The 17,500-nt window shown below is 42.1% G+C and overlaps 1 protein-coding gene across 1 annotated transcript in view; it reads right to left on the reverse strand.

Moving 5' to 3' along the window:
• Positions 1-3,156: 3,156 nt before the first annotated feature.
• LOC124029099 (F-actin-uncapping protein LRRC16A-like) overlaps positions 3,157-17,500 on the reverse strand; it is a gene marked incomplete at both ends in the record, with an annotated part of 17,891 nt that continues 3,547 nt past the window's right edge. The window contains 4 exons of the mRNA XM_046340938.1: positions 3,157-3,217; positions 6,012-6,089; positions 7,817-7,920; positions 15,788-15,874. Coding sequence (XP_046196894.1) covers positions 3,157-3,217; positions 6,012-6,089; positions 7,817-7,920; positions 15,788-15,874 — 330 coding nt within the window. The remainder of the gene's footprint in view (positions 3,218-6,011; positions 6,090-7,816; positions 7,921-15,787; positions 15,875-17,500) is intronic.

Genomic DNA, 17,500 nt, shown 5'->3' on the forward strand with positions numbered 1-17,500 from the left:
TATTGTTATAGTGTTCTATATTGTTATAGTGTTCCATATTGTTATAGTGTTCTATATTGTTATAGTGTGTTCCATATTGTTATAGTGTTCCATATTGACATAGTGTTCTATATTGTTATAGTGTTCTATATTGTTATAGTGTTCTATATTGTTATAGTGTTCTATATTGTTATAGTGTTCCATATTATTGTTATAGTGTTCTATATTGTTATAGTGTTCTATATTGTTATAGTGTTCTATATTGTTATAGTGTTCTATATTGTTATAGTGTTCTATATTGTTATAGTGTTCCATATTGTTATAGTGTTCCATATTGTTATAGTTCTATATTGTTATAATGTTTCTATATTGTTATAGTGTTCCATATATTGTTATAGTGTTCTATATTGTTATAGTGTTCTATATTGTTATAGTGTTCCATATTGTTATAGTGTTCTATATTGTTCTATATAGTGTTCTATTTATAGTGTTCTATATTGTTATAGTGTTCTATATTGTTATAGTGTTCTATATTGTTATAGTGTTCTATATTGTTATAGTGTTCTATATTGTTATAGTGTTCCATATTGTTATAGTGTTCTATATTGTTATAGTGTTCTATATTGTTATAGTGTTCTATATTGTTATAGTGTTCCATATTGTTATAGTGTTCCATATTGTTATAGTGTTCTATATTGTTATAGTGTTCTATATTATTATAGTGTTCTATATTGTTATAGTGTTCTATATTGTTATAGTGTTCTATATTGTTATAGTGTTCCATATTGTTATAGTGTTCCATATTGTTATAGTGTTCTATATTGTTATAGTGTTCTATATTGTTATAGTGTTCCATATTGTTATAGTGATATAGTGTTCCATATTGTTATAGTGTTCTATATTGTTATAGTGTTCTATATTGTTATAGTGTTCCATATTGTTATAGTGTTCCATATTGTTATAGTGTTCTATATTGTTATAGTGTTCTATATTGTTATAGTGTTCTATATTGTTATAGTGTTGTTATATGTTCCATATTGTTATAGTGTTCCATATTGTTATAGTGTTCTATATTGTTATAGTGTTCTATATTGTTATAGTGTTCTATATTGTTATAGTGTTCCATATTGTTATAGTGTTCATGTTGTTATATTGTGTTCTATATTGTTATAGTGTTCTATATTGTTATAGTGTTCTATATTGTTATAGTGTTCTTAACTATGAAGTTGTTCATGTTCTTAGCTTTATCCTTTGAAAATAGACACAAAAATATTCTGGGGATGAGCATGTGCATCTTCAATATGTACCCATTGTTCCTCGTTAGTACATTTAACTATATGTCCCAAGTGGAAGCCCTGGGTGGAGAGTTGATACGATTCCAAGTCTGAAAGGTTAAAACCTCAGATTTAGGAAGATGGAAAATGTTCCTTTTTTACAAGTTTTATTGGTATACTTTTGAAAAGAATGTCCTCGGTGGGCTAATTGGCATTACCCAGAATAAGTATAAAAACATTGCCATTCTGAAGAGGTTTATTCTTCCTGTTAGAATTATGGGAAGATTGTTCGATTTAATTAGGTCTGCTTTCATATTGGTCTGCTTTCAATTATTAAGCATCCTAAGTGTTTGATATTTTTTGTAGTCTACTTAAAAGATTGATGTTTTTTCCACGTAAATTTTATATTCTAAGATTTTAGAGTATTCTGAAAATATTTAGGGCAGGGAAGGGGGGGGCAATAACTTTTCAATATTGATCAGGTATATCAGGAGATTGTATATGTTTACAAAATTATACTAATTTGTTTACCAATACGGTTCAATTGCCAGTGCAAACAGGAGGGGGGAGAGAGGACATCCTTGTCTTGTGCCCCATTCTAAAGCAATTTCATCATTTTTACAAAATGCATTATTTCATCTGGAAAGTTGAAAGCTTACAAAGTTTTGAAGCGAATAGCCAATTCAAGATGGTCAAAAGACTTTTCGGTATTAACATTGAATAAATCTATATCTTTTTGCATATTGTATTATACTGAAACATGTTCTTGTATTTGTTTGTAAGTGTCTATTTAAAAAAAATGTTAGATTGATATGTATCTAGTCTGGTAAAACGTTTCCCATTCTATTGCTTTATCACTTTTAAGAATCAATTATTTATATTAATCTAATTATCCAGGGTGGTGGTAGTTATTCTTACAAGAGTGTGCTGCATTGGGAACATTTAAAGTTAGAAGTAAAATTATTTGTTTCTAATGCAATTCACTTTCAAATGTGAAATATTTATGTGATAAACCATCACACCACCTCCTCCATGCTTCACGGTGGGAACCACACATGCGGAGATCACAGCAGTTCGAACCAAAAAATATCAAATTTGGAATCATTACACCAAAGTACAGATTTCCACCGGTCTAATCTCTATTACTCGTGTTTCTCGGCCTAAGCAAGTCTCTTATTATTATTTTTGGTTACTACATGATTCCATATGTGTTATTTCATAGTTTTGAATTCTTCACTATTATTCTACAATGTAGAAAATAGTTTTAAAGATAAAGAAAAACCCTTGAATAAGTAGGTGTGTCCAAACGTTTGACTGGTGCTGTATGTCTAGATTGAACTTTAGATAGATCTCTGGTATGGGTGTGGTATGGGTGTGGTATGGTATGGATGTGGTATGGTTGTGGTATGGGTGTGGTATGGTGTGCGGTATGGGTGTGGTATGGATGCGGTATGGATGCGTTATGGATGGTATGGTTGTGGTATGCTGTCATGTTATTGTTGTTGTTTCTACAGTAATTGCCTCTCTGGGAATTGAATTGATATTAAAACAGAAAATTAAATCATATACTTTTTTTTATTTTTAAATTTGACCTTTATTTAACCAGGTAGGCTAGTTGAGAAAAGCTCTCATCAGACAGCTTCTCTAACTAACAGCTATCAATCCTCCTGAGTTCGGACACATTGATAAATGACAACCACCCACAGACTAGCTAAATATTAATATATTCATATTTAAATACATTACAATCTGACTACAGCTGCAAAGCCACAAAATGGGGTCTTTGGTGGCAGCCATATAAGAACTAACACTTTGTGACCAACTGGGCCATGTGGGAGATACCCTACTCTACTGCTGGTTGTTATATTATGGGATGTCGTGGGTCTCACCTATGTGCAAATACACTCTTGGACATGTTGAGGACAGAGGTTCTGGACGGAGCCCCTCAGGAGAGCAGAACACACCTGGAATACAGAGGAATTGGTTAGAACAGATATTAGCATTAGCTATTAGCATTAACAGACCTATAATAGAGAGGAGTGGATTAGCACAGATACCAGCTTTAGCCACTAGCATTATCCATTAGCATTAACACAGCTATAATACAGAGGACTGGATTAGCACAGATACCAGCTTTATCCACTAGCATTATCCATTAGCATTAACACACCTATAATACAGAGGAGTGGATTAGCACAGATACCAGCTTTAGCCACTAGCATTAGCCATTAGCATTAACACACCTATAATACAGAGGAGTGGATTAGCACAGATACCAGCTTTAGCCACTAGCATTAGCCATTAGCATTAACACACCTATAATACAGAGGAGTGGATTAGCACAGATACCAGCTTTAGCCACTAGCATTATCCATTAGCATTAAGACACCTATAATACAGAGGAGTGGATTAGCACAGATACCAGCTTTAGCCACTAGCATTAGCCATTAGCATTAACACACCTATAATACAGAGGAGTGGATTAGCACAGATACCAGCTTTAGCCACTAGCATTATCCATTAGCATTAACACACCTATAATACAGAGGAGTGGATTAGCACAGATACCAGCTTTAGCCACTAGCATTAGCCATTAGCATTAACACACCTATAATACAGAGGAGTGGATTAGCACAGATACCAGCTTTAGCCTTTACATTTACATTTACATTTAAGTCATTTATTAACCATTAGCCATTAACACACAGAGGGACTTGGATGAAATGACTGAATGACATGTATGTGTACATTTATTTTACAATGCTCACGCACGCAAAGCGGCCAGTTTGGTCAACATCTTAGTCTATCCTGTTTGATTCAACACCATCTGGCCATGGACATGGTGGTTCATGGGAGTGGGAGTGGTTGGACATGGTGGTTCAATGTATCACTGATCAAACGTTCTGGTAAGGTCCATGGACATGGTGGTTCATGGGAGTGGTTACAATGTATCACTGATCAAACGTTCTCGTAAGGCCCATGGACATGGTGGTTCATGGGAGTGGTTACAATGTATCACTGATCAAACGTTCTGGTAAGGTCCATGGACATGGTGGTTCATGGGAGTGGTTACAATGTATCACTGATCAAACGTTCTGGTAAGGCTTTGGAGCAAACCAGTTAAAAAAACATTTAAACAAAGTTGGGATCCTTAATGTTCAGAAAAATCCATAACCAAATGTTTTATCTCCCCTCCCCCACATAATTAAAATCAGTGCTGTTATTACAAAACATAATTTTCCATGTTATAGTCTAACTACAATTATATGGCTATAAAACCAGAGGAAGAGGCGAACTTTAGGTTATGTTAGGGTAACTTTAGGTAACTTTAAGGTGACTTTAGGTAACTTTAGGTAACTTTCGGGTAACTTTAGGTAACTTTAGGTAACGTTAGGGTAACTTTAGGTAACTTTAGGGTGACTTTAGGGTGACTTAAGGTGACTTTAAGGTGACTTTAAGGTGACTTTAGGGTAACTTTAGGTAACGTTAGGTGACTTTAGGGTAACTAAGTTACTTTAGGTTAACTTTAGGGTAACTTTAGGGTTAATTTAGGTAACTTTAAGGTAACTTTAGGGTAACTTTAGGTTACTTTAGGTAACTTTAGGGTAACTTTAGGGTTACTTTAGGTAACTTTAGGTAACTTTAGGGTTACTTTAGGGTAACTTTAGGGTAACTTTAGGTTACTTTAGGTTACTTTAGGTAACTTTAGGGTTACTTTAGGGTAACTTTAGGTAACTTTAGGTTAGTTTAGGTAACTTTAGGGTAACTTTAGGGTGACTTTAGGGTTACTTTAGGGTTACTTTAGGTTACTTTAGGGTTACTTTAGGGTTACTTTAAGGTAACTTTAGGGTAACTTTAGGTAACTTTAGGGTAACTTTAGGGTAACTTTAGGTTACTTTAAGGTAACTTTAGGTAACTTTAGGTTACTTTAAGGTAACTTTAAGGTAACTTTAGGGTAACTTTAAGGTAACTTTAGGGTAACTTTGGGCAACTTTAGGGTAACTTTAGGGTGACTTTAGGGTGACTTTAGGGTAACTTTAGGTGACTTTAGGGTTAATTTAGGGTTACTTTAGGGTTACTTTAGGTTACTTTAGGTTACTTTAGGGTTACTTCAGGGTTACTTCAGGGTTACTTTAGGTTACTTTAGGTTACTTTAGGTTACTTTAGGTTACTTTAGGGTTACTTTAGGGTTACTTCAGGGTTACTCTAGGTTACTTTAGGTTAAGGTTACTTTAGGGTTACTTCAGGGTTACTTTAGGTAACTTTAGGGTAACTTTAGGTTACTTTAGGTTACTTTAGGGTTACTTTAGGTTACTTTAGGTTACTTTAGGTTACTTTAGGGTAACTTTAGGTAACTTTAGGTGACACATTTACATTTTACTTAGTGAGACACAGATGACCAGATAAATGCACATTGTTCTGCCTGCCCCTCCTCTCTCTCCCTCCCTCTGAGTGGTTGGTGGTGTATTTGTCTCCTCATATGAAACTACAGTAGGCTGTATCGATGAGTCTATTCAGATATCCTGGTACGTCGCTCCTCGGAAACACCTTGGTTAAGGCCTGTTTGTTTTGTCTTTTAGGGTAGGCAACACTACGGCTATTTAAACGCCGACACGAAACCTTCTCTGGAGACATGAACGGCCTTTCACTTGTCTGTAAAGTCATGCCGCTTCTGAAGCGGGATTAAGATCCATCACTAGGCGACAGGAACACACACACACACGCAGGAAATGCACACCAGACTATGGTCTCACTTACCAGGTCCAGAGAACAGTCTGTGTTGGACAAGTCCAGAGTCGTCAGGCTGTTGGGTTGGCCCAGGAAATGGTAGAAATGCTGGTAGAAAAATTGAGGAAAAAAAGTTTTAGCAACAAGACAGTCTGTCTGGATAAATGATGGTCTGATGCTGTCTAAAGGTAACAGGTAATACTGCCTGGATAAACAATGGCCTGATGCTGTCTAAAGGTAACAGGTGATACTGTCTGGATAAACAATGGCCTGATGATGTCTAAAGGTAACAGGTAATACTGTCTGGATAAATTATGGTCTGATGCTGTCTATAGGTAACAGGTAATACTGTCTGGATAAATTATGGTCTGATGCTGTCTATAGGTAACAGGTAATACTATCTGGATAAATGATGGCCTGATGCTGTCTATAGGTAACAGGTAATACTGTCTGGATGGATAAATGATGGTCTGATGCTGTCTATAGGTAACAGGTAATACTGTCTGGATAAATTATGGCCTGCTGCTGTCTATAGGTAACAGGTAATACTGTCTGGATAAATTATGGTCTGATGCTGTCTATAGGTAACAGGTAATACTGTCTGGATAAATGATGGCCTGATGCTGTCTATAGGTAACAGGTAATACTGTCTGGATAAATTATGGTCTGATGCTGTCTATAGGTAACAGGTAATACTGTCTGGATAAATTATGGTCTGATGCTGTCTATAGGTAACAGGTAATACTGTCTGGATAAATTATGGTCTGATGCTGTCTAAAGGTAACAGGTAATACTGTCTGGATAAATTATGGTCTGATGCTGTCTATAGGTAACAGGTAATACTGTCTGGATAAATTATGATCTGATGCTGTCTATAGGTAACAGGTAATACTGTCTGGATAAATGATGGCCTGATGCTGTCTATAGGTAACAGGTGATACTGTCTGGATAAATGATGGCCTGATGCTGTCTATAGGTAACAGGTAATACTGTCTGGATAAACAATGGCCTGCTGCTGTCTAAAGGTAACAGGTAATACTGTCTGGATGGATGAATGATGGTCTGATGCTGTCTATAGGTAACAGGTAATACTGTCTGGATAAACAATGACCTGATGCTGTCTAAAGGTAACAGGTAATACTGCTTCCTGTCAACATATAGTGATTCCTCTGAAGGCCATAGTATCTCTTGTCAGGGGTTGTCATGGGTGACCCTTCAAGATTGTAATCAACAGCTATACTGAGAGCACTGATGTCATCAGATGTGTGTGTGTGTGGTGTGTGTATAGGCCTGCGTTCCCATGGGAACCCCTGAACAAAGCTCCATCAGGCCTGACGGTCTCAGAAAGTGAAGGCTTCTAATCCATCACCCTTTAAGCCAATCAGAAGGACTTGTCCTCTGACATCAACCTTCCCATCAGTCTCTAGTAGCTCACAGTGTGTCAAGATCTACAAGGTGATCCCACAGAGTCAGATGACTGATTTAAACCCAGCTGACTACAGCCTCGCCACGGAGACACAGGCATCAACACTGAGCTGGGTAGAGAGACTAGTGAACACAATCGATGTGGTATGATTGATGCTAGATGTCAGTGTGATTCGGACTATGGTTGTGTTGTGCGTCTCCCTGGCTCGGAGGAGGGGAGACGACGCAATAGGACTCGGTGTGTGAAGACTAGACGACCGGGTACTGCTGGATCTCTCCCATCTTCAGTTAAGTCTTGTTTCGATATCTGTGCAAATGAACAAAACGTCCCTTTCTCCTCTCAACTCTACCCATTATGACTCAGTTATTAAGGAAGTGACCAAGACAGATGTGACCATGTCGCCACCTACCGGGATGTCGTCTGCCCGCAGTATGTTCCCTGAGAGGTCCAGGTGACTGAGGGTGCTGGGGATGGACTGGTTGGCACTCAGTGACTGGGCAAGGCTGTTCACCCCTGGGACAACACACAGAGGGGTAGAGGATGGTTAGAGACAGAGAGATAATGTACAGTAATACAGGCCTGGGTACAGAGAACAGGCTAGAGGATGTTTAGAGACAGAGAGGTAATGTACAGTAATACAGGCCTGGGTACAGAGAACAGGGTAGAGGATGGTTAGAGACAGAGAGGTAATGTACAGTAATACAGGCCTGGGTACAGAGAACAGGGTAGAGGATGGTTAGAGACAGAGATAATGTACAGTAATACAGGCCTGGGTACAGAGAACAGGCTAGAGGATGGTTAGAGACAGAGAGATAATGTACAGTAATACAGGCCTGGGTACAGAGGGGTAGAGGATGGTTAGAGACAGAGAGATAATGTACAGTAATACAGGCCTGGGTACAGAGAACAGGGTAGAGGATGGTTAGAGACAGAGAGGTAATGTACAGTAATACAGGCCTGTTCCCCCCTGGGTACAGAGAACAGGGTAGAGGATGGTTAGAGACAGAGAGATAATGTACAGTAATACAGGCCTGTTCCCCCCTGGGTACAGAGAACAGGGTAGAGGATGGTTAGAGACAGAGAGATAATGTACAGTAATACAGCCTGTTAGAGACCCAGGCCTGGGTACAGAGAACAGGGTAGAGGATGGTTAGAGACAGAGAGATAATGTACAGTAATACAGGCCTGGGTACAGAGAACAGGGTAGAGGATGGTTAGAGACAGAGAGATAATGTACAGTAATACAGGCCTGGGTACAGAGAACAGGGTAGAGGATGGTTAGAGACAGAGAGATAATGTACAGTAATACAGGCCTGGGTACAGAGAACAGGCTAGAGGATGTTTAGAGACAGAGATAATGTACAGTAATACAGGCCTGGGTACAGAGAACAGGGTAGAGGATGGTTAGAGACAGAGAGGTAATGTACAGTAATACAGGCCTGGGTACAGAGAACAGGGTAGACGGTGCTCTAATGTAACACAGTGGTGAACTTTCGCCTTTAATAAAATGAATGCATAGAAAGCAAAAGGTTTACAGGTAAAATGTTACGTTTATGTTCCTGTGGAAGGTCTAGAGGATGGTAACACCACCAGGTATCACCACCAGGTATCACCACCAGGTAACACCACCAGGTATCACCACCAGGTATCACCACCAGGTATCACCACCAGGTAACACCACCAGGTAACACCACCAGGTAACACCACCAGGTATCACCACCAGGTAACACCACCAGGTATCACCACCAGGTAAGACCACCAGGTATCACCAGGTAACACCACCAGGATACCAGGTAACACCACCAGGTAACAGCACCAGGTAACACCACCAGGTATCAGCACCAGGTAACACCACCAGGTATCACCACCAGGTATCACCACCAGGTAACACCACCAGGTATCACCACCAGGTATCACCACCAGGTATCACCACCAGGTAACACCACCAGGTAACACCACCAGGTATCACCACCAGGTATCACCACCAGGTAACACCACCAGGTATCACCACCAGGTAACACCACCAGGTATCACCACCAGGTAAGACCACCAGGTATCACCAGGTAACACCACCAGGATACCAGGTAACACCACCAGGTAACAGCACCAGGTAACACCACCAGGTATCAGCACCAGGTAACACCACCAGGTAACACCACCAGGTAACACCACCAGGATACCAGGTAACACTACCAGGATACCAGGTAACACCACCAGGATACCAGGTAACACCACCAGGTATCAGCACCAGGTAACACCACCAGGATACCAGGTAACACCACCAGGTATCATCACCAGGTAACACCACCAGGTATCAGCACCAGGTAACACCACCAGGTAACACCACCAGGTATCAGCACCAGGTAACACCACCAGGTAACACCACCAGGTATCACCACCAGGTAACAGCACCAGGTATCACCACCAGGTAACAGCACCAGGTAACACCACCAGGTAACACCACCAGGTATCACCACCAGGTATCACCACCAGGTAACACCACCAGGTAACACCACCAGGTATCACCACCAGGTAACACCACCAGGTAACACTACCATGTAACACTACCAGGTAACACTACCAGGTAACACCAACAGGTATCACCAACAGGTATCACCACCAGGTATCACTACCAGGTAACACCACCAGGTAACACCACCAGGTAACACCACCAGGTATCACCACCAGGTAACACCACCAGGTATCACCACCAGGTATCACCACCAGGTAACACCACCAGGTATCACCACCAGGTATCACCACCAGGTAACACCACCAGGTATCACCACCAGGTAACACCACCAGGTATCACCACCAGGTAACACCACCAGGTATCACCACCAGGTATCACCACCAGGTAACACCACCAGGTATCACTACCAGGTATCACCACCAGGTAACACCACCAGGTATCACCACCAGGTAACACCACCAGGTATCACCACCAGGTAACACCACCAGGTATCACCACCAGGTAACACCACCAGGTATCACCACCAGGTAACACCACCAGGTATCACCACTAGGTAACACCACCAGGTATCACCACCAGGTATCACCACCAGGTATCACCACCAGGTAACACAACCAGGTCATCACCAGGTATCACTACCAGGTATCACCACCAGGTAACACCACCAGGTATCACCACCAGGTAACACCACCAGGTATCACCACCAGGTAACACCACCAGGTATCACCACCAGGTAACACCACCAGGTATCACCACTAGGTAACACCACCAGGTATCACCACTAGGTAACACCACCAGGTATCACCACCAGGTATCACCACCAGGTAACACAACCAGGTATCACCAGGTATCACCACCAGGTATCACCACCAGGTAACACTACCAAGTAACACTACCAGGTAACACCACCAGGTATCACCAGGTAACACCACCAGGTATCACCACCAGGTAACACTACCAAGTAACACTACCAGGTAACACCACCAGGTATCACCAACAGGTATCACCACCAGGTAACACCACCAGGTAACACCACCAGGTAACACCACCAGGTAACCCAGTGAAGACAACAGAAAGGTCAGCACATGGCCTGATTCTCAACCAGTCATATCTCACAGTGAAGACAACAGGAAGGTCACCTGATTCTCAACCAGTCATATCTCACAGTGAAGACAACAGGAAGGTCAGCACATGGCCTGATTCTCAACCAGTCATATCTCATAGTGAAGACAACAGGAAGGTCACCTGATTTTCAACCAGTCATATCTCACAGTGAAGACAACAGGAAGGTCAGCACATGGCCTGATTCTCAACCAGTCATATCTCACAGTGAAGAGCCACATATACTGTAGGGCATGAGCATTGCCAGGGTTATTAGTGGCACAATGTCACATCAAACACAGATCTACCTGGTATTAGAGGGTTAGACAGCCTGTCAACAATCTACCTGAGAATGAATAGAATGCTGTTCATCGACAGCCTGCATTCACACCAATCTACCTGGTTATAGACCCTGGGTTCGACAGCCTGTGCAACTGGGTACAACAATCTACCTGGCTATAGAGTTAGACAGCCTGTCAACAATCTACCTGTTATAGAGTTAGACAGCCTGTCAATCAATCTACAACTGGCTTGATTACCAACAAGGGTTAGACAGGGAGGAGTGAGGGCCCTTGGAGTGTGGTGTCAGGAAAATCTCACACTCAACTGACAAAACTAAGGAGATGATTGTGGACTTCAAACAGTGAGGATCCACATCGATGGAACAGTATGGAGAGGGTAGGTTTTAAGCATACACATCACAGACAAACTGAATTGGGATCAGCTCTGGCTATAGAGCGGTTCAACCTCAGGAGGCTGAAAAAGGGCTTGTCACCAAAAGCACTCTCTGGCTACAGATAGAGGGTTAGACAGACAGTGACGGGATCTGCTCTGGCTATAGAGAGGGTTAGACAGACAGTCACCGGGGGATCTGCCCTCCAGGCTACCACCCGGGGTTACAGACAGATAAAGTGAGGGATCTCTCTGGCTATAGAGGGTTAGACAGACAGTGAGGGACTCTCTCTGGCTATAGGGGTTAGACAGATAGTGAGGGACACACTCTCTGGCTATAGAGGGTTAGACAGACAGTGAGGGATCTCTCTGGCTATAGGGGGTTAGACAGACAGTGAGGGATCTCTATCACTGGCTATAGGGGGTTAGACAGACAGTGAGGGATCTCATATCTGGCTATATGGGGTTAGACAGACAGTGACTTTGGGATCTCTCTAGCTATAGGGGTTAGACAGACAGTGAGGATCTCTCTAGCTATAGGGGGTTAGACAGACAGTGAGGGATCTTCTGGCTATACTGGGGGTTAGACAGACAGTGAGGGATCTCTCTGGCTATAGGGGGTTAGACAGACAGTGAGGGATCTCTCTGACTATAGGGGGTTAGACAGACAGTGAGGGATCTCTCTGACTATAGGGGGTTAGACAGACAGTGAGGGATCTCTCTGGCTATAGAGGGTTAGACAGACAGTGAGGGATCTCTCTGGCTATAGGGGGTTAGACAGACAGTGAGGGATCTCTCTGGCTATAGAGGGTTAGACAGACAGTGAGGGATCTCTCTGGCTATAGGGGGTTAGACAGACAGTGAGGGATTTCTCTGGCTATATGGGGTTAGACAGACAGTGAGGGATCTCTCTAGCTATAGGGGGTTAGACAGACAGTGAGGGATCTCTGGCTATAGGGGGTTAGACAGACAGTGAGGGATCTCTCTGGCTATAGGGGGTTAGACAGACAGTGAGGATCTCTCTGGCTATAGGGGTTAGACAGACAGTGAGGGATCTCTCTGGCTATAGGGGGTTAGACAGACAGTGAGGGATCTCTCTGGCTATAGGGGGTTAGACAGACAGTGAGGGATCTCTCTGGCTATAGGGGGTTAGACAGACAGTGAGGGATCTCTCTGGCTATAGGGGGTTAGACAGACAGTGAGGGATCTCTCTGGCTATATGGGGTTAGACAGACAGTGAGGGATCTCTCTGGCTATAGGGGGTTAGACAGACAGTGAGGGATCTCTCTGGCTATAGGGGGTTAGACAGACAGTGAGGGATCTCTCTGGCTATACGGGGTTAGACAGACAGTGAGGGATCTCTCTGGCTATACGGGGTTAGACAGACAGTGAGGGATCTCTCTGGCTATAGGGAGTTAGACAGACAGTGAGGGATCTCTCTGGCTATACGGGGTTAGACAGACAGTGAGGGATCTCTCTGGCTATACAGGGTTAGACAGACAGTGAGGGATCTCTCTGGCTATACGGGGTTAGACAGACAGTGAGGGATCTCTCTGGCTATAGGGGGTTAGACAGACAGTGAGGGATCTCTCTGGCCCAGAATCAAACTCCCATAAGTCAGTGTGAACTCTGAGGAACTGGCCTCTCTCCTGGGAGAACCAATCAATAGACAGATAAATGCCAGGCCTTAGGGGGCATTCTGAAGCATGCCGGAAGTTGATCTATGGAACTCAATTCATTACAGGCCATTACAGAGAAATAGAGAGGAGAGGAGAGGAGAGGAGAGGAGAGGAGAGGAGAGGAGAGGAGAGGAGAGGAGAGGAGAGGAGAGGAGAGGAGAGGAGAGGAGAGGAGAGGAGAGGAGAGGAGAGGAGAGGAGAGGAGAGGAGAGGAGAGGAGAGGAGAGGAGAGGAGAGGAGAGGAGAGGATTTACTATAGAAGCAACATGAGCATCATCATCTTCCTCAGTGATGAAGTCGGGGCCGGGGAGGGAGGCAGGTTATGAGGTTATGGTTATTTAAGGTGGTTTACATTTTGTCTGGTTGAGAGTGAGACTGAAAGTGGGGGCTTGACGGACTTCCATCACCAATTTCTCAGTGCTGTTCCATTAGGCTCCCTCCCTCTGCAGTAACAGTGCTGTTCCTTTAGACTCCCTCCCTCTGCAGTAACAGTGCTGTTCCATTAGGCTCCCTCCCTCTGCAGTAACAGTGCTGTTCCTTTAGACTCCCTCCCTCTGCAGTAACAGTGCTGTTCCATTAGGCTCCCTCCCTCTGCAGTAACAGTGCTGTTCCATTAGACTCCCTCCCTCTGCAGTAACAGTGCTGTTCCATTAGACTCCCTCCCTCTGCAGTAACAGTGCTGTTCCATTAGACTCCCTCCCTCTGCAGTAACAGTGCTGTTCCATTAGGCTCCCTCCCTCTGCAGTAACAGTGCTGTTCCATTAGGCTCCCTCCCTCTGCAGTAACAGTGCTGTTCCATTAGGCACCCTCCCTCTGCAGTAACAGTGCTGTTCCATTAGGCACCCTCCCTCTGCAGTAACAGTGTCATTAATTAGGGCTATATTACTAACAACATGCTGGTTGGTGTGAACAGTTTAATCAGAGGTGTGAACAGAGGAACACTGAGTAATTGCTGATGATGCTCAACTAAGCAATAAGGTACGAGGGGGTGTGGCCTATATACCACGGCTAAGGGCTGTTCTTAAAGCACGACGCAACACGGAGTGCCTGGATACAGTCCTTATCCGTGGTATATTGACCATACACCACAAACCCCTGAGGTACCTTATTGCTGTTATAAACTGGTTACCAACGTAGTTAGAGCAGTAAAAATACATGTTTTATCTTACCCGTGGTATACTGTCTATTATAAACTGGGTGGTTTGAGCCCTATATGCTGATTGGCTGACAGCCGTAGTGTATCAGACCGTATACCACAGGTACGACAAAACAGTTATTTTTACTGCTGTAATTATGTTGGTAACCGGTTTATAACAGCAATAAGGCACCTCAGGGGTTTGTGATATATGGCCAATAAACCACGACTAAGGGCTGTGCCTATGAAAAGCCCTTAGCCGTGGTATATTGGCCATTTATTGCTTAAATATACCATGGCTTTCAGCCAATCAACATGGCCTTATTGCTTAAATATACTATGGCTTTCAGCCAATCAGCATACAGGGCTCGAACCACCCAGTTTATAAATGTGCTTTAACCTTTGGTGAATATTTTGAACCTAACAACAATACAGACAACAATGTAAACAACAATATAAACAACAATGTAAACAACAATATAGACAACAATGTAAACAACAATATAAACAACAATATAAACAACAATATAGACAACTATATAGACAACTATATAGACAACAATATAAACAACAATATAGACAACAATATAGACAACAATATAGACAACTATATAGACAACAATATAAACAACAATATAGACAACAATATAAACAATATAGACAACAATGTAAACAACAATGTAAACAACAATATCGACAACAACATAAACAATATAGACAACAATATAGACAACAATATAGACAACAATATAGACAACAATAGACAACAATGTAAACAACAATATAGACAACAATATAAACAACAATATAAACAATATAGTCAACAATATAGACAACAATATAGACAACAATATAAATAACAATATAAACAATATAGACAACAATATAGACAACAATATAAACAATATAGACAACAATGTAAACAACAATATCAACAACAACATAAGTCAATGCTTGCTGTGAGATGATTCCACTGCAAGCAGCCCTGTGGATGTTAAACATTAGAGAACAGCCCTGTGGATGTTAAACATTAGAGAACAGCCCTGTGGATGTTAAACATTAGAGAACAGCCCTGTGGATGTTAAACATTAGAGAACAGCCCTGTGGATGTTAAACATTAGAGAACAGCCCTGTGGATGTTAAACATTAGAGAACAGCCCTGTGGATGTTAAACATTAGAGAACAGCCCTGTGGATGTTAAACATTAGAGAACTGCCCTGTGGATGTTAAACATTAGAGAACTGTCTGTGGTTCATTGTAAGGACGTTGAATACAAGTTTTCCATGCAAGTGTCAGAATGTGAGAAACTCCAGTCATTACCTTTGGGTGACAATGAGGTTTTGGAAAAGTTTAAATGCTTGAGTCCCTTAGGGAGTTTGGCGAACTGTGCTCCCAGGGAGGTGATTCCTGGAGAAAACAGCAGAATGGAAAGCAACACTTAGTCATTTGGCGATTCAAGTACCACGATATCAGACAGACTGGGGATTTCAATTCCCTGCCTTCATTTTCCCTGAGCTGCCGAGGGGAGCTACATGGGACGGAAAACGACATCTTCATTTTCCTAGTAGATAGAAGCAGCTCTCTGCTGAGTGATAGATTTAGAGGGGTTATTCTAGTACTCAGAAGCAGGTCTCTGCTGAGTGATAGATTTAGAGGGGTTATTCTAGTACTCAGAAGCAGGTCTCTGCTGAGTGATAGATTTAGAGGGGTTATTCTAGTACTCAGAAGCAGCTCTCTGCTGAGGGAAAGTGAGTGAGATTGAGCTCTGAAATGAAATGGTGGTCCTTCATGTCCAGTGACTCTGTAGTGAGCTGTATTACTGTGTTGTGCCATAGAGACAGGACCAAACAAACTACCTGAAGAAAAAGGAAATGGTATCTAGGTGATCTGAAATACTTTAGATTCAGAGGGGCTATAGGAGTACTCATATATACACTACCGGTCAGACGTTTTAGAGTGGAGGGGTTATAGGAGTACTCATATATACACTACCGGTCAAACATTTTAGAGTGGAGGGGCTATAGTAGTAACACTACCGGTCAAACGTTTTAGAGTGGAGGGGCTATAGTAGTACTCATATATACACTACCGGTCAGACGTTTTAGAGTGGAGGGGCTATAGTAGTACTCATATATACACTACCGGTCTAACGTTTTAGAGTGGAGGGGCTATAGTAGTAACACTACCGGTCAAACATTTTAGAGTGGAGGGGCTATAGTAGTACTCATATATACACTACCGGTCTAACATTTTAGAGTGGAGGGGCTATAGTAGTACTCATACATACACTCTGACATTTTAGAGTGGAGGGGCTATAGTAGTACTCATATATACACTACCGGTCTAACATTTTAGAGTGGAGGGGCTATAGTAGTACTCATATATACACTACCGGTCAGACGTTTTAGAGTGGAGGGGCTATAGTAGTACTCATACATACACTACTGGTCTAACGTTTTAGAGTGGAGGGGCTATAGTAGTACTCATATATACACTACCGGTCTAACGTTTTAGAGTGGAGGGGTTATAGTAGTACTCATATATACACTACCGGTCAAACGTTTTAGAGTGGAGGGGCTATAGTAGTACTCATACATACACTACCGGTCAGACGTTTTAGAGTGGAGGGGCTATAGTAGTACTCATACATACACTACCGGTCAGACGTTTCAGAGTGGAGGGGCTATAGTAGTACTCATATATACACTACCGGTCAGACGTTTTAGAGTGGAGGGGCTATAGTAGTACTCATACATACACTACCGGTCAGACGTTTTAGAGTGGAGGGGCTATAGTAGTACTCATACATACACTACCGGTCAGACGTTTTAGAGTGGAGGGGCTATAGTAGTACTCATACATACACTACCGGTCTAACGTTTTAGAGTGGAGGGGCTATAGTAGTACTCATATATACACTACCGGTCAGACGTTTTAGAGTGGAAGGGCTATAGTAGTACTCATACATACACTACCGGTCTAACATTTTAGAGTGGAGGGGCTATAGTAGTACTCATACATACACTACCGGTC

This window comes from Oncorhynchus gorbuscha, unplaced genomic scaffold (assembly GCF_021184085.1).
Source record: "Oncorhynchus gorbuscha isolate QuinsamMale2020 ecotype Even-year unplaced genomic scaffold, OgorEven_v1.0 Un_scaffold_5504, whole genome shotgun sequence".
In the NCBI taxonomy this organism is placed as follows: domain Eukaryota; kingdom Metazoa; phylum Chordata; class Actinopteri; order Salmoniformes; family Salmonidae; genus Oncorhynchus; species Oncorhynchus gorbuscha.